This window comes from Lissotriton vulgaris, chromosome 1_2 (assembly GCF_964263255.1).
Source record: "Lissotriton vulgaris chromosome 1_2, aLisVul1.2, whole genome shotgun sequence".
NCBI classification, from domain to species: domain Eukaryota; kingdom Metazoa; phylum Chordata; class Amphibia; order Caudata; family Salamandridae; genus Lissotriton; species Lissotriton vulgaris.
This window is the reverse complement of record NC_141686.1, coordinates 200,533,283-200,557,598: the sequence shown is the minus strand read 5'-3', so window position 1 is coordinate 200,557,598 and position 24,316 is coordinate 200,533,283. Positions and strand designations below refer to the sequence as shown.

Here is a 24,316-nt window from a genome sequence, read left to right as displayed (position 1 = left end):
TAGGTGGACTGTGGCTTGTTTCAGAATTTGTGCGTATCAGAGAGAGGACTAGAAAGCTAGTCCGAGTCCCCGTAGTTTATATGTGTTATCAAAAGAGACTGGCTTAAATATGACCAATATTGTTAGGACTCTGATTAGATTTGTCATGGGTTCCTGGTTTGTGAGTTCATGAAGCCCTCACCAACCAACCTGGTTGGTGGCATGCTTCATCATCGGGCCCACCCAGTGACACCTAATGTGTCCTTGGTGTGCTGCGACGCCTGATTACAGCGGAGCTGGTATTTTACTGAGAGTGCAGTGTAAAGTGAAGTGCGAGTTAAAACGGCTTGGCGAGGGTCCCAGTACCCGAGGATAAATTAAATGTTAATAACTGGGCCCCCGTCAACGGTTAAAATAAGGCTTGGGGATGTTTAAGGGAGGAGAGTTACTACCTCCTACATCCATCAGTTGGTCGACATGTTTCAGCCAGTGCCTTAAACTAAATATGGCTTTCCTCAGGACCTTTTTAAAATAGAGTGTAGTGCAGTTTAAAAAGGAGTGTAATCCAGGCTATGTGTTACACTCACTAAGGTGTTTCTCTAAGTGTGAGAGGAGATTCCCTTCTCATATATGTGCTTAGATTTTGCAGCCAATGATTCCAGGAGTGAAGCGGTAAGGGGTTGACCAGCTTTTCTGGTCAGAGCCTGCCTTGTACCTTTTGCACCGTCCTCGCACTCCGGTACCCCTTACCGCTTCACTCCTGGAAGCATTGGCTGCAAAATCTACACTACACTATTTTAAAAAGGACCTGAGGAAAGCCAGATTTAGTTTAAGGCACTGGCTGAAACAGGTCGACCAACTGATGGATGTAGGAGGTAGTAACTCGCCTCCCTTAAACATTAGATGGGTTGGATAGCTACTGGAGGTGGCCTTCCAGACATTCTAGAAGAGGTTGCAGAATAAGTAAAGGATTGGGGACCAGAAACAAGCACACTACCATGGAGGATATCTTTCTGTGGAGAGGGTGGGCCTCTGGGTTTTCATATCCTTAATGTTTTTCTGTTCGGTTTGTTTATTTGGCAGTCAGAAAGGAGTCAGAATTTATGCGTCAGTCCTTTTTTCCAAACAAGGAAGAAACATGATTTGTTGGGATGGAAAAGTCTGTGGCATGGTAAAAGATTTGGATCTCTGCACTGAGTGCCTAAATGTACTGTTGTCTAGATCTCCAATGTGGATTAGCGTGGTCATAGGCAAACCTGGATCATGTTTGGGCATCAGGACATAGGTTTGTCTCATGGACCGCAGACTCATTGGTCCTTGCCCAAAGTGCGACTCATTGTGGTGAAAGGCTACCACATTCGCCAAGAGATCAGCAGCATGAGCACAGTGGTGGCAGCATACAGTGTAGTGATCGGTAGGTGTGAACAGGTACTTTTTACCTTGCATCACTGGAGTGAGGCCTGCAGGCTCACTCCCATTTCTTTCCAGATTTCACAGATGTGTGCTTTACTCACCCTCAGACAGTTAGATGTCTAGCACACCATGGAACAATACAGAAATAATACAGTACAGAGTAGTGCACCACAATAAATGTGTGTGCTGAATGTTTGTGCACCTGGGGTGGCAGAGTATATGGAGTTGATATTACTAGACAGTATGTGGCTGCGTAAGTACACGGAGTGAAAGTGTGCCTACAATGGTACATTTGATGGAGGATCCTGGGTTGCATTTGGAAAGCCCAGGCCTTTTTGATGAAGATATGAAAAGTAGAAGAATACACCCAGACTGATGTGTGTATTGCTGAATTCGTGTGAGCTGGGTGTGAGACACTGGAGGAAGGGAGAATAAGACTTCAAAATGGTGCTCTGTGATTTAGTGATATATCACAAGGAAGGTTCCTGGACACATAATTAAGGAGATGGGATAAGGGAATCAAATATTAGGGCTGGGAGGCCAGGATTAAGCTTTATATGCACGTTTCAGTGTGCCCGAAACCCAGGTGTGAAATCTAGTCACTCCTTTGGCACACCGCTAATTTTGCCACGGTATCGCCTGCATTGTGCTGGTCACTGGTGTCGCCTGCATGTAACCAATTTGCGCTGTGTTTAAGATATTGTCATTGCTCAGAGCGCTTGTGTGTTTGTAGCGCCGCCCGCCCTGCACTGCATGTAACTTTATTTGGCCACCTGGCAGCATTGTATATTTCAGTATTAAGTTTAGCTGTCCCAGGCGACTTACTGCCCCTGCCTCGCCTCCCCTCACCTCCATCTTGTGTGCTGTTGTTGTTTTCCCTGCCCCTCCTCCACGCTACCGCCTCCCAGCTGCTGACCCTCCCACCCACGTTCACTGAGCCTACCTCGTCCTTCCAGCCCCTGTGACCGCCCGGACTCGCTCCTGACCGGTTGCTCCCTTGCTCCTCTCCCAGCACAGCTGCTGTCTTGCTGGTGATCTTCACACCGCTAATTTTGCCACGGTATCGCCTGCATTGTGCTGGTCACTGGTGTCGCCTGCATGTAACCAATTTGCGCTGTGTTTAAGATATTGTCATTGCTCAGAGCGCTTGTGTGTTTGTAGCGCCGCCCGCCCTGCACTGCATGTAACTTTATTTGGCCACCTGGCAGCATTGTATATTTCAGTATTAAGTTTAGCTGTCCCAGGCGACCTACTGCCCCTGCCTCGCCTCCCCTCACCTCCATCTTGTGTGCTGTTGTTGTTTTCCCTGCCCCTCCTCCACGCTACCGCCTCCCAGCTGCTGACCCTCCCACGCTCCGCCCCCTCCACCATCCATTTATGGCCAATGCCCCCACGCGCAGCGTCCACGCGCTTCGGACACGCCGAAGGTGCGCCAAAGGTAAGCCCGTCTACGCCCGTCCGCGCCTGGACCGCGCCCAGCGCCAGACCCCCTGCCACTCGCGCTGCCCAGCCCCCCCGCATTACCTACGATGCCGCCACCCTCCTAGCCCTTGACCCCGGTCGCGCCCCCAACTGCGTCCAAGCCGCTCCTGGACGCACCCATGGACCTTTCTCTTGCTACTCCTGCAAATTCAGCGGCACCGTCAACAGCTCCGCCACAACCACATCACAAACCCCCGACCACAACCACCTTCAATGCATCCTTCTCAACACCCGCTCGGTCCACAGACACGCCATTGACCTATGGAATCTACTAGACACCATCTCTCCGGACATCGCCTTCCTAACGGAAACATGGATGAACGCTTCCTCCGCACCAGACATCACCATTGCCATCCCTGAAGACTATAAGATCACTCGCAAAGACCGTACCAGCCACACAGGAGGAGGGATCGCTATCGTCCATAAGAAATCCATCCGCATCTCAACCAGCTCTGACGCCAACCTCGCCAACTCCGAACACCTTCACTTCCAGATCCACATCGACCCCAAGACCACACTCAGAGGCACCCTCCTCTACAGACCACCAGGGCCCCGAGCTAAATTCAGTGAAGACATCACGGACTTCATCACTCCACACGCGCTCCCCTCCAAAGACTACATCCTTCTGGGAGACCTCAACTTTCACCTTGAAAAGATCAACGACCGCAACACCACCACCCTCCTGGACAACCTCGCCAACCTCGGACTTAAACAACTAGTCACTTCACCCACCCACATCGCAGGTCACACACTCGACCCCATCTTCACATCCAGCAACCATGTCTCCTTCAGCCACACCACAGACCTCCTCTGGACCGACCACAGCTGCGTCCACTTCACCTACAACAAACCAAAACCCAACATCCACCTCCAACCTACCCTGCAAAGAAACTGGAACAAAATCACCACGGACCAAATCTCCGCATCGCTCCTTCGAAACTCCCCAGCCCTCTCTTCTAACACCAACGAAGCCGCCGCCAACCTCACCCTATGGTTATCCAACACCGCTGACACCTTAGCACCACTGAAAAAACGTCAAAGCAAACCTGGCAGCAAGAAGGCCTCATGGTTCAACGATGATCTCAAGAAGTCCAAGAAACTCTGCCGCTCCCTTGAAAAGGCCTGGAAAAAAGATCCAACCACCAGCACCAAGGACGCCTTCAAATGCGCCACCCGCACTCACCACCAATTGATCCGAAAAGCCAAGAAAACAGCATTCAAGGATCGACTTGACAACAACGCCCATAACAGCAAGGAACTTTTCAACATAGTCAAGGAATTCTCCAATCCCTCGGCCAACTCCAACGACATCACCCCCTCTCAAATCCTCTGCGACTCCCTAGCCTCATTTTTCCACAACAAGATTGCAGACATCCACAACAGCTTTGACAACCAACCCGGAAACCAACCCACCCCGCCATCTGCTGATCATCTCCCCCCCGTGAACACCCTCAACGACTGGAACCCAATCTCCACTGAGGACACCATCCGCCTGATGAATTCCATCCACTCTGGATCCCCCACAGACCCATGTCCTCACCACATCTTCAACAAAGCAGACTCCGTCATAGCTCCGCACCTCCGAGACGTCATCAACTGCTCCTTCAACTCCGCTACCTTCCCAGAAGACTGGAAACACGCTGAACTCACCGCCCTTCTGAAAAAACCAACAGCAGACCCCACCGAACTCAAAAATTACCGCCCCATCTCGCTTCTCCCATTCCCGGCCAAAGTCATCGAGAAAGCCGTCAACAACCAGCTCGCCGCCTTCCTCGAAGCCAACAAATCCCTCGACTCCTCTCAATCTGGCTTCCGAGCAAAACACAGCACTGAGACCGCCCTCATCGCAGCAACAGACGACATTCGAACCCTACTGGACAATGGAGACACAGTCGCCCTCATTCTCCTTGACCTCTCTGCAGCTTTCGACACAGTCTGCCACAGCACCCTTTTACAACGCCTCAATAACATCGGAATACAAGGAAAAGCACTTGAATGGATCACCTCGTTCCTCACTGGAAGAACCCAGAGAGTCCGCCTTCCTCCATTCAAGTCCGAGGCCTCTGAAGTCATCTGCGGCGTACCACAAGGATCCTCGCTCAGTCCCACCCTCTTCAACGTATACATGAGCCCCCTCGCGGCCATCGCACGCCAACACAACCTCAACATCATCTCTTACGCGGACGACACTCAACTGATCCTTTCCCTCACCAATGACCCCAGCACCGCCAAAACCAACCTACACGAAGGAATGAAAGAAGTTGCCGAATGGATGAAACAAAGCCGTCTGAAACTGAACTCGGACAAAACAGAAGTCCTCATCCTAGGTACATCCCCCTCTGCATGGGACGACTCCTGGTGGCCAGAAGCCCTCGGAAAAGCACCCATCCCGACAGACCATGCACGGAACCTAGGTGTCATCCTGGACTCTTCACTCTCAATGAACAGACAAGTCAACGCCGTATCCTCTTCCTGCTTCAACATTCTTCGCATGCTCAGAAAAACATTTCGCTGGATCCCCTCCGAAACAAGGAAAACAGTCACCCACGCTCTGGTCACGAGCCGACTGGACTACGGAAACACCCTCTACGCAGGCACCACCGCAAAACTCCAGAAGAAACTCCAACGAATCCAAAACGCCTCAGCCAGGCTCATATTAGACATCCCACGCAACGAACACATCTCTGGCCACCTTAAAGACCTCCACTGGCTACCCGTTGACAAGAGAATCACTTTCCGTCTGCTTACCCACGCACACAAATCACTCTACGACATCGGGCCAGATTGCCTCAACTCACGACTGTCCTTCTACACCCCCCCCCGCCAACTACGTTCGTCCAGCCAAGCCCTCGCCACTGTACCTCGCATCAACAAGACCACCATGGGTGGCAGATCCTTTTCATACCTGGCTGCTAAAACATGGAACTCACTCCCCGCTCACCTCCGCCTTACCCAGAACCACCTAGCATTCAGAAAGCAACTTAAAACATGGATATTTGACAAGTAATCCTCCTCCCCTTCCTAAGCGCCTTGAAACCCTATGGGTATGTAGTGCGCTATACAAATCCCTTGACTTGACTTGACTATCTGCTTCAGAGTCTTTCCTGCTGTAATAAGCAGCCTTTCAAGAGGAATAAGAAAAATGTACACTTCAAAAGAAGCAGAACCCCAATAAAACTTCAAAGACCAATACCCTAAATCATATTTGGTGTCTGTCAATGGACTATCAGAAGGAGAGGTAGAGAATCCAAAAAGGTCATCTGCCAAGCAGCTAGATGGGCTGTGTGAGATGGGGAAGCTTTGCAAGAACTTCTTGTGACCAGTGCTGGGGATAGGTCTGCTAGAGTCCTTGAAGGGTAAGGGGGACATCACCCAGGAAAACCAAGACCACCTGCCCTGGAGCACTAGCACCTGTCTGCCTGCCAAGACCAGTATGACCTGTGAGGAAGAGGCGAGCATTAGAGGGAGTGAGGTCCAGTAGGGAGCCATACCGAGAGAACTCCAGGTGCGAGGAAATGGCAGTGCACCGACTGGGACGTTGCCCATGACCAGAAGTGATTTGGCAACCCCCAATATGGTAGGAGAGGGCCAAAGTGAACCGAGCCGTGCTTCAACCCCTAACACCTTGTTATAGTGATCCTGTAGGCCGCCATAAAAGCAGCTGTGCCAACAAAGAGCTATGACTTGTATGAGCCTTAGAAGTGACTCTGTACGCCATGAGAGGCCACCTTGGTATTAATGATTGGACAGGAGAATTCTTTGCCTTGCAAGAAGGTATTGTGGGAACCTCATATGCCAGAAGGGACTGCTGGTACTGAGTTTTGCCAAGTTCAGGCTGTTGCCCAGGAGAATTGAATCAGTGACCTGTGAGTCAAAATTGTACATGGAGACCTGTCCCCTGACTGACCCCATGGACTCCCAAGGATGCAGAGAGGATTTTGCTCCATCCTTATAATCCAGTCGAGAGCACAAAGATCAACCCCTTCGCTTTCCCTTTCCCCTCGTTTGTTGTGAAACATGAACATACTGAGCCAACAGAAGCTAGAAGCACCTCCGATCTCTATTGAGGCTGGCAGCGCTGCTCTGGAGAGAGTCTGCACCTGCAAGGTGCTGCTGCATGTACTGCAAGCAGCCCAACTCCTCAGAACAAAAATAGTGCTTCCAAGTGCCCGCCTTCAGTGCACCCATTGAAACGTTGAATGCTTACAGGCTGCTGGAACAGGTTATATTTGAAACAGGCCTGTTTGGCCTCAGGGAGGTCGCTTTTGAAGGTGCTGAGGCACCAAAGACACTTGACTGCTTTCTAAGAGTCAAAGGAGAGTAAAACCTACGTGTGCGCATTCCCTGGATATGGCCACCAGTGAATGGGAAATAATCCTGACAACATTGCAAGGAAGAGGGTGGGACATGGATTTGACGGATAAACATTAAAGCCCTGACCTCAAGGAGGATTGTGTTGCTGCTTTTATTTTTAATGCTACACATTCAAAGATATAAGACCTTTTTCATATAAAAGCTACTATTCAACAGAACACGGATTGAAATTACGGAACAAACTGAGTTATACATCGTGTTGACTAAGCTGCATCTACCTACCCCAGAGGGTACCTTTAACTTCTCATTTACAGCTACCATGGAGACTCAAGTGCAGAAGGGTACTTTGCTCAGTTTCCATAGTAGGTTGGGTCCTGGGGCATCAGGAGTAAAGGCCTCAACCACCACAGTTGGGCCCAGTAGCTTGCCTTTTAATAGGGATTCGGGCACATGAGTAAAATAACTTTCCTTTCTTGGCTTTGGTGATTAGACATCTTCTCATCACACTTCGACAGTCTTCCTGGTGGTATTGGGTGGATTCCAGCGATGATATAGTTGGTGGAAAAGTTTTGGATCCGAGATAATAGCCATTTTGCACAATATTCAGTACACATCTATCTCAGGTGATTAGACATTGTAATTGTTCACTCTGCTTTTCTCAATCAGGGTGGCAGATGGAAGGGGAGAGAGTGGTCACTGCTCACCAGCAGGAGGCTTCCATGTGGCTGCAGAAGGTTGTCGCCTCTTTCTCTTCTCGATCTGCACTTTTGCGTTTTGTGGAGGATAAAACCACTAAGGGAGTATGAAACCTCACTGATCGTGGAGGTATTCAAGGATAGTGCTTCTCATTCTCTTTCACCATGCCAACAACTATTAAAGTCGTCATGTCCGACTAACCTCTTGCATGTGGACGCAAACATGGAATAGAAATGTGGGTTGCATAAACCGGGGAATTTCAAAAATCTGTGCTGGGCTTGTGGCTTCAGATGCGGCCAGAATTGATTTATTAAAAAACAATGGCAATAACGATGAGGTGAAAGGAATCTGCTCCCATATTTAGGTAGTTTGATATCATCCATTCTGGAGGAATTTCTTTTTAAGTCTGCCTTCTTTACTGAGAAAATTCCTCAGCAAATAAGTGTAAAGAGTCCCATCGGATCTCTCATATCTCACCAATAAAGCAGAGGCACTTTCAACCTCTGCAATCCTCTAGTCCATACGCTTCATCTTATCTGGAGTAATAGTAGATCGAAGAAGCAGTACATCTATGGCAGGTTCTAGCAGTCTTGGACCAAAGGCAACATATGATATGAAGGCATTGGATTACTGCATCCAATTTGTCCTTCATGAAAGGTTTCATCATTAATAGGAAGGATGGAGGAACCATGAGTATAGAAGAGCACTTTCTAATGAAAGCTCAAGATTTATCAAGGTGGTGACCTTGATCTAGGGTGAGCCCCATTGGAGTACTGGAATAAAAATTAAAAAAAAAGACACAAGGTGTCAGAGCCTCATGAGGAGCTGGTTACGGAGGATCCAGACCCCATGCAGTTTGTGGTCTCCAATTTGAGTAATTGTAACGAGAGGAAGGGAACACAGGGCGCTCCTGTCCCCCTCAAGGTAATCAATAAAAACAAAGGAGCGTCAAACCAAGCACCAACATGAGACTGAATTTTGCTGCATGCTCGCTTCTTTCTCATAAGCTTGGTTTTGACGCTCCAATTTGAGTATTCATACCTATGGAAGGTTGAACAATGACAGCTGTGCTGAGGAATATGAGAGACTACGAGTAGCAGGCCTAGTAGGAGATGCTGAAGTAGTGCCACGAGTTTTCCATAGGAGGTGGAACAGTAGCAACTCATACAGCTGGTAGAGAGCTAGTAGTGTTCACAGGCCAAGAAGATACTGAAGGAACAACGACCTGAAGAGTGGCCCGCAGAGTAAAGGCAGGTCCTTTTGGAGAAGAATTTTGAAGAGATCTACAAACACCAAGTCAAGGTGGTACGGAACAGTTGTACCACAGCAGGGGATCTCCCTGTAGAATATCCTCAGGCGCTCACTAGTAGCCACTAGGGGATGCCTAGAGTTAACCCTATCCATGCTGATGACGGAACCGCTCCGTCATCAGCTGCGGTGGCGCTGTGCTGATAACGGAGCGGTTCAGTCATGGCCCTGCCGCCGCGCCTGCGCGGCGTGTTCTATTGAGCGGGCGGGGCCATGACGGAACCGCTACGTCATGAGCACAGCTCAACCGCGGCTGGTGACGGAGCGGTTCCGTCACCAGCATGGCCCCGCCGCGCGGCCGCCCCGCCCCCTTTGCACTGCGGCGGAATAGCCGCCGCAGTGAAGGGGTTAACAAGACATTGAAAAATATAAAGATTTTCCCATCAAATGGTTGGCTGTGATGTGCTTTAGCTTTTGGGTCTGTTTGAGCTGTGTGTTTCCTTGAAAACAAGTGGCATGGTAGTGAACTAGCTCATGAGGGTGAACAGTTAGCTAATGGACTGGTGCTGGACTTCAGAGGTCTCAACATGAACCCCCAGGATGTCATGACTTTCATGGATCTTTTGAGGGGGGGGGAAATGGAGGGTGCAATGGGAGTTCTCCAAGAGATCATACAATCTTCAAGTAGACGAGAATCAGAAAGGCAGATGAAGCAATGGTTGAAATGGTCTTTGAGCCTTCCTCCTGCCACTGGACCAACATCTGACAACAAGCGAAGCTATTTTGTCAAAAATGAAAAACAATGTGCCAGAAAAAAACCCTCAAATAATCCTTTTAGTTTAAAAGGATTTGGGTGAGATCACAACCCTGAAATTTAGATAAGTAAGAAGTTTTCAATCAAATATATTTTTTTGAAAGAAAATTATCCTTTCTAAAGAAAATGTGATTCAATGAATGCGAGGTTCTTTTCAGTGATTATGAACATCATTGAATAGCTCCTGAAGTAAAATAATGGTCATTCTTTAAAAGAGGTCACATTAGGCTCAATTTATTTTCCAAATAAATTCACAAGATTGAAACACTCGGGTATTCCATGGAAACTCCTGGGTCAATTGGCAAATGATCCCTAGAAGTTCAAAAAAATTGTAAAACAGTAATAGCAAATTGCTCTCTGCACTCCAAGAAGGATTCTCTTTTAAGTAAGAGGGTCTGTATCCCAACACACAAGTTAATATTAAATATTGCAATTGTGTGCTCATGCTTCTGTAGGTAACAATGAAAAGGCAATCTGCGATGTTTAGTCTGCAGGTTTTAAAATTTTGCACTGTCGCTTTGCAATGGTAGGCAGGTTGCTTTACTATGCCATTTAGCAACTGTGCCTGTGAAGTTTCATTTTGCAGGGCTAAGAGCCTCCAGCTGAATGCAACAGATACTCCATGTTCTCTACTCCAGTCTGCTTGCGGTGTTCGATATAAACTTTGAACTCAAGTGGCATCATCACAACAGTAATGCAATTCAGCAATACAGATGAATCATTTATTTAAGGGAAGTTAATACATGCTCTTTATTGCTGTTCTGAAAACTTTAGTCTCCCACTGCCTTTCTAATTGGTGTTCTGTAGAGCACAAAGTTTACTAAAGCCATTATTGCATGTGCGACCAGCCAAAGCGTACAATCATCTACCATTTGTGGTGTGCAATACTATCATGTCTGAATGTTCAGTTAGTTTCTGTAATGCAGGAGTCCCTTTTCTCTTTAGATTATCCAACATTCACAGTACAATTATCTTCCTAATTGCGGGATTCTAGATCACCTAACCACCTATAAGCAATTCCGTTCAAAGCAGGGGAAGTTGGGGAATCCTTCGTATAAATGTACATGTATTTATATAGCGCAAATCGCCCACATCGCAGGCATCTATGCGCTTGCTTAGGGAACCCGTCCTGGTATTCCCCTGTGAGATACCCCGGCAGGGTATCCACAAGGTGAAAGCCAGGCATCCCGCCGCGAGGGGCCGTTGTGGAGATTAAGCAAGCTATTGCCCAGAGTCGCAGAGTGTGAACCCGTGAGTCGAGTAGGCACCAGAGTGAGAATTATCGAGTCCGTGGAATTATTGAGCCCAACCCCCGTCGGGGCGGGGAATTGAACCCTGGTCCAGGGCCGATCTCAGCTTCCGGGTCTGCCGCCTCTAACCCCTGAGCCAACACCACTCCACTTTAGGTATAAATACCTAAAGTAATAATTTAGGATATAAATACATTAGATCCTTTAACTACTTTAACTATAATACTGTCTTGATGAAGACTTAATAATCACTGCCAAGAAGGCTGAAACATGTTTTTGCATTATGGGTGTGATCAAGATTTTTTTTTCTCCCTTTTTGGATGTTTCAATTGTAAAAGATAAGAGTATCACACATCATTGCTCTTGTTCTAGTTTTGAAAAGGTGGTCCATTATTGCTTTCACATGGCTGGAAAGCAGCAATTTGCAGTTAAGACCAACACATTTGCTTAAGTAATTTCCATGATGTTAAGCATGCTGCTCATGGGGAGTAAGGGTATACTTTCATGAATTAAAAACAACATTCAAGTAAAAAGGACATTCATTTTTCACATGAGCACATGGTATTTGGTCTGATGATCCAGAAATGAGCTCAGCCGGATCCCTGCATGGCCACAGTCTATTCTATTCTTCGAATTTGGATTGGAGCGCAAGGACAGAGTTTAGAAAACATCCAGTTGTGCTGCAATACGTGATGTTCCGGCTTCAAAGGCGAGCCCATACCCTACCCAGTGCAACAAACAGATGCAAGATAGGTCAATGTCAACTAGTACTCTACAGCAAGATCTACTGATATCATGAATCAAATACAAAGATGGAAGCTCAAAAATCTAAAATGTATTCCAATTACAACATTAAAGTTAATTGCAATTTCTCAGTATGTAGCTCTACAATAATAAGAGGCCCAACAAGGGAGAAGAACAAGAGGACCCACAAAGTTGAGTGGCTGAATTACAGAATTCCTGAAAATGCCTGTGCTCCAGATATCACATCTGGATAAAATGCCAATATTAAACCTTACATACACTCAACATTTAGATTGCAAAGTTGCACTTGAGTGTCTCAAGAGGATGGAAGTTTTCCAACAAAACCTAATGAATAGTACCACTGCTTTCTGTTAACTTGCTCACCTATCTTCTGGTCCACAATAGGCTTTCCCCGCAGAATTACCGGTCCTGGAGAAACTACTAAATTCAGTGGCGTGTCTTCAACCAGATGCAAAAACCTTTTCTGTCCTAAAAAAATAATAATTTAAAAAACCAAAATGAACCGGAATCAAAGATGGATAGTTTCACAAAAATAACAATCAATAAAAGGACTACTTACTTCTTCTAGGTGGGGGGCACAGTGGGTCACACTGCTCTGCAGCAGTAGGATGGCAGACAGAGGCCGTGCAGAAAAAGTAGACCTTGAATGAAAAAAAACCAAAATGGCACTTCTTTTTAATCTACTGAATCTGAAAAAAAACACGCCTCCCATATGTAATTCTTACCACAAAGTCAAGAAAAAAGTTACTGCATAAAAGATGCAACTGAAGTGCTTGCAAAAAAAAATACACAGTTACATATATACACACATACACACGCACACACAACTGCTGTGTAAACATATTGGAAGCAAATATTTACTATCATGGAAAAGGGATCTTCTCGGTAAATGTAAATATTGATTGTACATTTTTTTGTGATGTACATGAAACCAAGGAGCCAGAGCACACGGACTCCATTTATGTATGTGTCCCAAGACTGCCCACACCGCCATTCGCTAGTCTTCGAATTCGGCTTTGCTCGTATCAACCAACTATACAGCTAGCAACATGCAGCAGATGCAAATTCAGGGGTTCGGACTCTTATTAGGTTTGAATCTGTGAGAGCATGGGCTAGCACATGCATCTCGCATGCAAGACACTATTGTGTAAAGAAAGTGCTTGGAACCTGCCCACTGCTTACCATTTATTGGCTTGCATGGCATTCTTCTTTACAGAGTAGAAAAGGGTCACTGCAGACCAATATTATGTGTTCTTTTCCATGGAGCAGGGACCAAGCACTGATTGATTCAACTTAAACCAGTGTCAGTCCCCTGCTCCGGACGTGGTTGAGGTACTATTTTGTTCTTTATAACTTCTAGTGCCCTGCAAATAGAGGGCAGTAGACTCGAGTGTGAACCCATGTATAATGCAGATAATGGGAACAGAACTGTATTCAACACAGGGCTTACGAAAAGTTAACTCGCCAATAATGCTGCCATGCAGCTAAAAGCAAGCTACGGAGCTGAAGCAGCACTTTCGAGGTCGGTCCACCAATTATTTCATTTTCCCAAATCTTCATTTTGCAGACTCATGCTAGGTTTTTGATTGTGGGCTCGGTTCTCGAAATGGGACTTTGAGCTTGTTCTAATTATTGCAAAGTAACCTTGTTTCTGTTTTATCTATAATTTAGTAAATTATGCCTTAGCATACAGTCGTGCAATATACCCCAATCCACCCCACTCCAATCAGATTCAATCCACCCCACTTCAATCCGATCCGATCCAATCCAACCCACCCCATTCCTTTCGAATCCAACCCACCCTAGTCCAATCTAGCCCAATCCACCCCAGCCCAATTATTCAACTGCAACGCAATCCAGCCCACTCCCTTCCAACCCGCCCCACTCCAATCCAATCCAGCCCAACCCGCCCCACTCCAATCCAATCCAGCCCAACCTGCCCCAATCCAATCCAGCCCAGCGCTCTCCCTTCCAACCCGCCCCACTCCAATCCAGTCCAGTCCGCCGCCCCACTCCAATCCAGTCCAGTCCGCCGCCCCACTCCAATCCAATCCAGTCCAGTCCGCCGCCCCACTCCAATCCAATCCAGTCCAGTCCGCCGCCCCACTCCAATCCAATCCAGTCCAGTCCGCCGCCCCACTCCAATCCAATCCAATCCAGTCCAGTCCGCCGCCCCACTCCAATCCAATCCAATCCAGTCCAGTCCGCCGCCCCACTCCAATCCAATCCAGTCCAGTCCAGTCCGCCGCCCCACTCCAATCCAGTCCAGTCCGCCGCCCCACTCCAATCCAGTCCAGTCCGCCGCCCCACTCCAATCCAGTCCAATCCAATCCACCGCCCCACTCCAATCCAGTCCAATCCAATCCACCGCCCCACTCCAATCCAGTCCAATCCAATCCACCGCCCCACTCCAATCCAGTCCGCCGCCCCACTCCAATCCAGTCCGCCGCCCCACTCCAATCCAGTCCGCCGCCCCACTCCAATCCAGTCCGCCGCCCCACTCCAATCCAGTCCGCCGCCCCACTCCAATCCAGTCCGCCGCCCCACTCCAATCCAGTCCGCCGCCCCACTCCAATCCAGTCCGCCGCCCCACTCCAATCCAGTCCGCCGCCCCACTCCAATCCAGTCCGCCGCCCCACTCCAATCCAGTCCGCCGCCCCACTCCAATCCAGTCCGCCGCCCCACTCCAATCCAGTCCGCCGCCCCACTCCAATCCAGTCCGCCGCCCCACTCCAATCCAGTCCGCCGCCCCACTCCAATCCAGTCCGCCGCCCCACTCCAATCCAGTCCGCCGCCCCACTCCAATCCAGTCCGCCGCCCCACTCCAATCCAGTCCGCCGCCCCACTCCAATCCAGTCCGCCGCCCCACTCCAATCCAGTCCGCCGCCCCACTCCAATCCAGTCCGCCGCCCCACTCCAATCCAGTCCGCCGCCCCACTCCAATCCAGTCCGCCGCCCCACTCCAATCCAGTCCGCCGCCCCACTCCAATCCAGTCCGCCGCCCCACTCCAATCCAGTCCGCCGCCCCACTCCAATCCAGTCCGCCGCCCCACTCCAATCCAGTCCGCCGCCCCACTCCAATCCAGTCCGCCGCCCCACTCTAATCCAGTCCGCCGCCCCACTCCAATCCAGTCCGCCGCCCCACTCCAATCCAGTCCGCTGCCCCACTCCAATCCAGTCCGCTGCCCCACTCCAATCCAGTCCGCCGCCCCACTCCAATCCAGTCCAGTCCGCCGCCCCACTCCAATCCAGTCCGCCGCCCCAATCCACTCCAATCCAATCCAACCTGCCCCACTCCAATCCAATCCAGCCCATTCCGCCCCACACCAATCCAGTCCAGTCTGCCCCATCCAGTTCAATCAACCCTACACCAATCCAGTTCAATCCACCTCACTCCAATTCAATTCAGTCCAATCCAGCCCAATCCAATTCAACCCAACCCAACCCCAGCCCGCCCAATCCACCCCAAATCCAATCCAGCCCAGCCCAATCCACCCCAAATCCAATCCATTTCACCCCATCTCAATCCGATCCAGTCCAATCTATTTCACCCACACTCCAACCCCAACACGCCCACACTCCAACCCCAACACGCCCACACTCCAACCCCAACACGCCCACACTTCAATCCACCCCAATCCAAACCACCCCAATCCAAACCACCAACTCAATCCACTCCAGTTCTCCAATTCAACACACCCCACCACAATCCAGCCCACTCGAATATGCTCCAACCCAATTTGCCCCAACCCAACCTGCCCCAATCTAACCAGCCCCAACCCTCCCATTCAAAACCAATATGCCGCACTCCTAACCAACTCCAGTCCATTCCACTCTACCCACTCCAATACAGTTCACCCGACCCATCCCACACTTATCCATCCACCCAAGTCAACCCCAATAAATAAGTCAACCCACTCTAGTCCACCCCACCCTATCCAATTGACCTCTCCCCAATCTACCTAATGTACCCCACCACAATCTACCACACTCCAGTTCACCCCACCCCAATCCACCCCACCTCAATCCAACCCACTCCAAACAGATTCCAACCCACAACTATGCCACTGCACTCAGTCTGTCCCTGTAATCTACTTCCCTAGTAAACACCACTTTTACCCTACTGCACACCACTACCCCCTACTCCACTTTATGACTCACTTTATGCCATGCTAAACAGCAGTAACACTAGTGTACACATTTTTAAACTCATTGCCAAAGCCACAAGCTCTTGCATTGGTGAGACTAAGTGCCTGTTTACCCTGGTGCTTCCGGATCCCACTCAGATGAACTAATTCATCAGAGGATGATCTGGACTCATACCTAACTTCACTCAATGCAAGGTTGATCTGCTCCCCATTGCTTGTTGACCTCCTGCAACCCCAACCCTCCACTAGTGTAGGTTCCCCTACTCCTAATATCAATATGTTTCCCTGCCTTCTCTTCTTTAGGTCTGGCTTGACAGTGCATCTTTCCGCTGATCAATTGTTACCCATTCAAATAGCAAACTATACATAGAATGGGCTTTAGTTCCACCCAGGCTAGGAAAAAGCCCTCTGCCCCCTGGTTTTCCGATAGGCTGATAAAATGGAGACAATCTTTCCGCCATCAGGAAAGGATTTGGTGGCTGGATCTCACGCCAGCAGGAACAGTCTTACATAAACAATGGCTAAAGGAATATAAATCTGCCATCTTTGGAGAAAAGGTGTCTTTTTACTCAAAGATTACAGATTCCACCGAGATCTCCCAGGGAACTTTTTAATTTAACTCCCTTTCAGTCCCTTCAGTCTCCAGTCACACTGATATTTCCAAGGACCTTTCTAAGAGAATAGCTAGTTTTTCCCGTTCTAAGGTCTCGGATACATACTCTGCCTTGGAAACGGTCAATGCTGGGACTTACAATCCAGTCACTATCGACCTCTCCCCCCTCTCAATAACACTGCTACCATGACTTCCCCCTCTTGTCCTTAGAGGATGCAGATCGATTACTAGGGGGCATCACTTCCGGGTCCCCTTTGGTGCACTGGTCTTTGAAGTTTTTTTAAATTAGAGTGGGAGGTCATCTTTCCCCCACCTTACCTCAGTGATCAATGGAGTTATCACAGCTGGGCAGTATCCTATTCCTTGGAAGACCGCGGTCGTTAAACCACTCCTAAAGAAACCTACATTGGATCCGGCTGAACTGAAAAATGATCGCCCTATTTCCCTTTTGCCTGTTCCTGCAAAAATCCTGGAGAAGCACCTGAATTTACATCTTCGCTCCCACCTAGAGGAACATCAATTGCTCGATGACTCGCAGCATGGTTTCAGAAGCAATCACACCATACCTCCACCATATCTCCTTTGAGACTGATGAATCGGCTCAAGGAAATGGGGTTGGGGGCACTGCCCTTAAGCTGCTTACCTCGTTCCTCAGGGACTGGGTACAATTGTTAAAAATGGAGCAATTTTATTCGGCCCCTGATCATGTGTTTTGTAGAGACACTCGTGGCTCCTCACTGAGCCCAACCCTTTTCAACGTATATGATGCATCTGTGGCCAGGGTCGTTAGATCCTTTGGACTGGAGGTGTTGTCCTACACTGATGACACTCAAATTGAACGGGGAATAATAATAATAATAATAATAATAATAATAATACTCTGATGGGTTTAAAAAAACATTTACAATTTAAAACATGAATTGAACGATTACAATGACTAATAAATGTTAACTGTGGGCTTAAAATTACTTAAAATTAGGGGGGGGGCGTTAAAGGCTAATAATGTTCTGATGAAGGAAATCGCTCTGGATTTCTTATAGTCTCCGATTTGATTGATGAGTCTATTAACCCTGCTATGATGAAGATTGGGGACAAAACTGAGGTTTCGATCTTTGGAAATAAACTGCAGATCTGGTGCAGTGCCTGGTGGCCAGACACCCTTGGCCCCTTTCCACTTCCAGTGTCCCAAGGAAAATACCTTGGTGTCATTGTTCTATTAATCTGAGGGCCCAAGGAAAGAGTTGTCCACAGTGTCCACCTGCTTGGGGACCATTGACTTCTTTAGGAAAATGTCAAAATTGTTATCCTTAGCTTCTCTTAAGCAGGCACTGCTCTAGTGTTGTCCAGATTGGACTATTGTACTGCCCTCTATTTGCGTATTAAATCTCTAAACCATCCTCTGCAGCTGGTACAGAACGCAGCAGCCAGGATGGTGATGGACCTCCCCAGATCTCTCAGTCTCAGTCACTGTAAGAAAGCTGCACTGGCTCCCTCTAGATTAGAGAATTCTGTTCAAGGCTCTCTGTCTTATGCACAAGGCTTTCTATAATCGAGGCTCAGAAGGCATTAACTGTCTTTTTTGACGCTATGTTCCTACCAAGCAGGTGAAATCGTCTAATAAAAATCTGCTGGTAGTTCCCAGGTTTAAGAGAGGTATGTGGGGGGGGAAGGGGGCGTAGAGCCTTCTCCATTGCTGGTACGAGGCTCTGGAACTCCCTCCAGTCAGTAATTTCTGGACAGAATCTCAAACTTTCACAAAGCCTTGAAGACCTGGCTTTTTACCAGTCTGCCAAACTGAGCCTTACATGTACCACTGTTTGCCTGCCTTTCCGCAGCGCCTTGACGCCATCGGGCAATGTTCGTGCTTTATAAGACTAATTCATGAATTTTCCCCCTTCCAGCAAGTGCTTCTTTAGGAATGCATGGGGAACTACTCTGCATTTAAAAAGTGCACTCAATCACGCTGCTTGTCGCATTGAATTATTGATCACTTACCTAAACTCTATACAGAAAACGATCTTTCTTTGCTTCAGTTTTTGTAGCATTGCCAAAGCAAGTAGTTTAGGCTTAATGTGATAAATAGCACCGGTAAATGAAATGCATGTAAACATTCTTCATTGTCAGGATTCCCTCGTGGGTAATAGCCTGTTTTACAAATACACATAACTTTTGTGAATGTCTTTGACTGCATGTATTGGCACATAAATGCATACCAGTGCTCGCTACATGTTGCACATCAGCTCATCTTTATCCGCTACCCCCTGCAGAATTCTATGATGCAGTTGGAAGTCATTTTCCTCACCATTTACAGTGTCTGTGTCTGCACATCAGATGCTGTATAATTCTTGCAGAAGCACTTTTAAAATGGTTCATGCTACACAAATAACTGGTAAGTGAACCAGAAGAAGCTATGCTTGAGTAAAGAGACTGATAAGCAGTTACCTGGTCTCCATGGCTCAAAGGAGATGTAAAGTCCACGAATGTGAACGCAGCTGCAGTGAAGCGACTGTAGTGTGATGGAAATTGTATTGAGGTGTCCAAAGATACAGTGGTTGATGGGAGATTGTCTCCAGAGAAGGGGCACCTGAAACAGACAAAACCCATGGTAGTTTTATTTACCTCCAGGGCCTACTTACAAGGTCAAACATCTTCCATTACTCACCCATCTACAAGTATTGGCCATTGAGGCTCCTGACGAGGGTTGGATGTCGGACCTGCCCAGCACTGATCCAGGACCAACGTCAAGCTTGGGTCTGTCCGCTGAAGGAGCCGGACCTCCACAAAGATCAGATCCCGCAGGACCCTCACAATGGGGTACTCTTCCTCATTGTAGTAAGCACTATACAGAGCATCTGGAAGGAGAACATTAGAAAAAGGTGAGCAGGGCCACACTTATCACTACTGGTGTACCTTAATCCCCCTTGTACCTTCCACCGCATTCTTGAACTCAAGTCTGTAAACATTTAATCTTTTCTCAAAGTGCACCTTGCCAACCTCTGCTGAAATATCCAAGCTAACAGGGCACAGATCAAAAACTTGAAAGTTTCAAAATCATGTCTATGAATGGCCCTAAATTCACACCAATTCATACTGCAGCATTTATTGTGTCACCCACTTAAGTAGCCTTTAAACACGCCTTAGGCCTGCCTGTGTGTGCAGTTTTACACTACCATTTCAACATGGCAAAATAAACTTTGTGCCAGGTTCAAACCATTCTTTGTAATACATAGAAGTTACCCCTAGAGTAGGTCTTGAACAGCCTAGAGGACAGAGTGCAGTGTATTTAAAATGTTGTGCATGTACTTTAGTTTTACATGTCAGATCAGGATAGTGAAAAATACTTAAATTCGTATTTCGTTACTGCAAGGCCTGCTTCTCCCTTAGGATAACATTAGAATCTCCTTGTAACATTTCGTAAGCTATAGCTTCAAATTGGGAGCAGGTAGACAAGTGTAGTTTGGTGTCTAAAACATTGTCGTTAATGGCCAAGTGCGCTTTTTAGTCACAATTTTGAAAATGTCACTTTTAGAAAGTGGGCATTTTTTTGTCCTAACCATTTGTTGCCTGCAGCCTGTATACTGGGCCACATGACTAGGTGTAGCTGGCAGGTGGTCTTTGTGTATTGCTCCTAGACAGTGAGACACAGGGGTGATAGCTATTGAAAGGATGGGCCATCTCAGACTTGTGCAAGTGTGGTAGGTGACCACCCCCCTTCCCCAACATCACAAAGGCTCTGCCTTAGCACACTCGTTTCCCACTACTAGTCTATTGGGCCCCCAGACAAGCTAGGATTCGGGAAGGACATTCCAAACACCTCTGAGGGGTAAAAGACTCAAGTACCATCTACTTCAAAGCTGGCACCAAGTATAAATATTGGATTCTCAGACCCCAACCCTTCAGTACACCTCTGGACCTATGGAAGACTCAAAAGAACTGCTATACTCCTCTATTCTAATATGAATGGCTTCTCTGCAGGCATGGTGAGAAGAACTATACCTGTATCTTGAACCAAACACTGCCAGAATGACACCAAGGGCTAGTTGGCTGGCCTACTTATCAGTGCCTCAAGGACAGAAAAGGCTCCAACCACCTTCAACCCTGCACCTGTCTGTCTGCTTTGAGTCTCACCCATCTACACCAAAGTAGTGCCACCCCAGTCCTGGACCCCAAGTAGTGAGCCTGAAGGTACTCTGCCAGTGTGGTCTTTTGGGCAGAACCAACGCAACCTGATGCATCTCCTAATAGCTCTGCATCTGAACCCCTGCAGCGTGGCACAACGCCAGATACTGCAGCCCGCAGCGCCTCGGAACTGCTGCTCTGTGACGTATCGAGATGTAGGACTTTGCATCACAAGCCTCCATCAACAGCATCCTCAACGAAGACACAGAACTAGGCATTTTAAGTCTTGTTGACGGCTTCATTGGAACTGTAACTGAGATGCATTCTCACGCAGGACCACGCGTCGCCACCCGCAGCTTCGTCAACACAGCTGCTGCATGACATCCTCAACACGGGATCTCACAGCGCTCCATAACCAGATTTAAGGTACTTTGTTCCACAGACCTAACTTGGTCCCTGTATCCAGCCTACGTTCCATTGTAGTCAGCCTGACTTGTGACTCCCTCCTGGTCTAGCATGACCAATAAATTCACAGTTGGCCCTTTGTGCTTCTAAAGACAAATTTTACATAAATCCTTAAAACTGCATATTGCTAGTTCCACAGTTTCGATTTTTGTTGATTGGAAGTCAAATAGAATACATTTACTCTTTCTAAATAAGTGTGGGATTTTTCTTGTGTTTTTACTTAACTACTGTGTGAAGTGCTGCATACATTCTTTACACTTTCCCTCTAAGCTAAGCTGGACTGCTTTGTGCCACCCTACACTTAATTTGGAGGTTTTGTTAGTTTTTTCATCCTGACAAATTGTGGTTGCTGATCGAGAAGGGTCTCACCTGCCAGGGGCGGCTCTAGGCTCATGGCGTCCTTTGGCAGGGAGCGTAGGTAGAGGGCCCCGAAAGAGGGGGTCCGGGTGGGGCAGAGCGCGGTGGCCAGTGAAAAGGGCCGGGGGCAGGGTGTTTGGAAGTGGAACAGAGCCAGAGGCCGCCAAATCTCTGCCAGGGGCCGCCACGCAAATATGTTTCCATCCTCAGAGGATTATTATATTAAGGATATATATTGGCGTGGTGGCCCCTGGGGTTTGGTGGCCCTGTGCAGGTGCACAGCTTGTACATGCCTAAGGCCACCCCTGCACCTGCCCCTCAACCAGTAATTCAGTTTCCTACAAGAGAGAAACAGATTCTGAGAAGGAGGATAATTTCTTTAATCAACATTTGAATTCTCAACCTCCTCCAAATACTACAGCAGTTGCAGTGACAACAGAAGCAGGTGTTTGTTACAAGACCAGACACAGGAGTAGGAGATGGTACTACTGTATAAGCTCCTTCAGCTGTTAAGGACACCAGCTAAGACCAGAACAATAGCAAAGATTAGTACTAGAAGAGCAGTTTAGCCCATTGCACAAGTTTAGGCTGATTCACGAGAGAATGGCGATAGTTTAGGAGCCTCCCGATTGATATTTTGGAAATCAAATACGGGGAAAGTCTACAGAAAAAAGATTTGAATAGGCTGTTGACCTACATTGCTGATAAAATGAGATACTTGATAAAAGAAGCAGCCAGATGGGCGAATGTTTACCATGAGAAGGTAAAAGAATTAGTTGAATTAAGTTGATATCACCAAAATGAAAAATGTTAAACGAGTTTACAAAATGGATTTGCCTCATGAAGAAATCAGAGAAATTAGCTTAATTACTTTAAGGGCTCATAATAAAGATTTATTTGAGAAAACCATAGACTGGTGCGATTTGAAGAACTTCAGAGAAATAGAAGAAAGGGACAGCATGTAAAACCAAAGTGAAGCAGCTACAGGCAAAAGGAACAGTAAGTGATTCAGAAGCTGGGAGGAGAAAGGTTCTAGAGATAAGAGGTACATATAGAGAATCCTTTGCATGTGCCATGGACAAGTGCTGATTTTTTGCTTTTACTCCTAATTTTCCAAAATTGTGAGAGAGCCAGGGAAGTGGTATGAAGAGGTACACACATTTTACGGTATTATGGACTTATTTGAATTCATTGTTTGGAATTGTGGTTCCTAGTGACTTGTGGGCAGAGTGCAAAGCTATAGCAAATGGAGAACCACCAAGGATAGTTCCTTATAATGTTCCAGCTGACGATATGGCGGAAAATGTAAATCTGTGATTGACAATCTGAAAAAATGAGTTCCCAAAAAGGATATTAATTCAATAAAGATTTTGAGACCTACACATGAGTAGGAAAGGGTAGGGTCATGCTTTTTATGAGAGTCTTATGCAGATTTCCAAGCAGCATAGAAGCCTCGATGAACCTGAGCGAGATTGTGTCAGTGGTATTGGGTATACTTTTGTGACTGGTTTGAGATTAATAATCACAATCACTCGAGTGTATTATATTGGCAATCAAAGAGAGCAGATAAGATTTTAAAGCTAGCAAAATAGTGTGGATTAATTTGATAAAGAGCAATTGATGATTGCTCAAGCAAAACAGCATGAGAATGGATCTCGAAACCAGAGGAATTCTAATGTGAACTTTGACCAATCTGGAATTAATCAAATGTATGGTAAAGAAATGGGACATGGAAATAGAACTGCGTAAATGCAAAGTGGTGGGAGAAGAATGGTGAACACTGATGGAATGAATGAGTGTTGAAATGATTAAGAAAATCAGGTTGCTACTTCTGTAGAAAAATCACGCACCGGAAGCAAAGTGTTACCACAATCTTAATAGACCTCAGAGAAGTGTGTTCTGTAAAAGAAGAGAAACATGACCCCAATTGCTCCAAATTCGGAGCAGAATATACAGAGTGAGAAATAATTTTGAATGTCAATGCCTTCAGCTCCAGAGATGCATCAAAATATTAAAAACAAAATGCCATATAATGCAGGATACCTACAGCATCCACGGATTCCGAGTAATGTATTGAACTAGAGCAGGTCACAGGGCTGATACCGGATGAGATAGGTGGATTGCTTACTGCTAAAAATTCTAGAGGTAGACGAAAGTGGCCCAAATGTTGATGTCAAAGTCAACGAACATCCAATTTTTAATCTATATGGTGGCAACCAATTTTACAGTTCCATATGTGGAAGTCCCAAACTTACCCATCTTTAGGAAAATAAATCCAATTTGTATGTTTAAGTAATGAGCAAATTGCTAATCCGGCCTCAGTAGATGTCCCAGTTAAAATGGGTCAATTGGAAAAAAACATCAGTTCATATGTGGTTCAAGTCTTGTGCATCACCTTGGAAGAGGCTAGTTGTGTCAATTATTGCACATAGGAAGGTTTAACCATTGAGACTCAAGTAGAGAACTCTGCATTCAAAATAAAATAATTGGACTAAAATTCTGTTTCTAGCTTCTGACACAAGGTATACTGGAAATGAGGAGGTATGGGGCAGCTCAGGAAAGAAGATTGATCTAATCAAAAGTGCAAATTTAGTTCAAATAAAAGTGGGACCAGATGCAGTTTTCCCTAAAACTAAATAGAAGAGGAAAGTAA

At 47.1% G+C, this 24,316-nt stretch overlaps 1 protein-coding gene across 1 annotated transcript in view; it reads right to left on the bottom strand.

The window, feature by feature from the left end:
• The window catches only part of LOC147734927 (zona pellucida sperm-binding protein 1-like), a 111,750-nt gene that overhangs the window by 12,314 nt on the left and 75,120 nt on the right, over window positions 1–24,316 (bottom strand). Inside the window, exons 8-11 of the mRNA XM_086953688.1 lie at window positions 19,385–19,574; window positions 19,165–19,306; window positions 12,521–12,602; window positions 12,325–12,429 (exon numbers count right to left, since the gene is read on the bottom strand). Coding sequence (XP_086809814.1) covers window positions 12,325–12,429; window positions 12,521–12,602; window positions 19,165–19,306; window positions 19,385–19,574 — 519 coding nt within the window. The remainder of the gene's footprint in view (window positions 1–12,324; window positions 12,430–12,520; window positions 12,603–19,164; window positions 19,307–19,384; window positions 19,575–24,316) is intronic.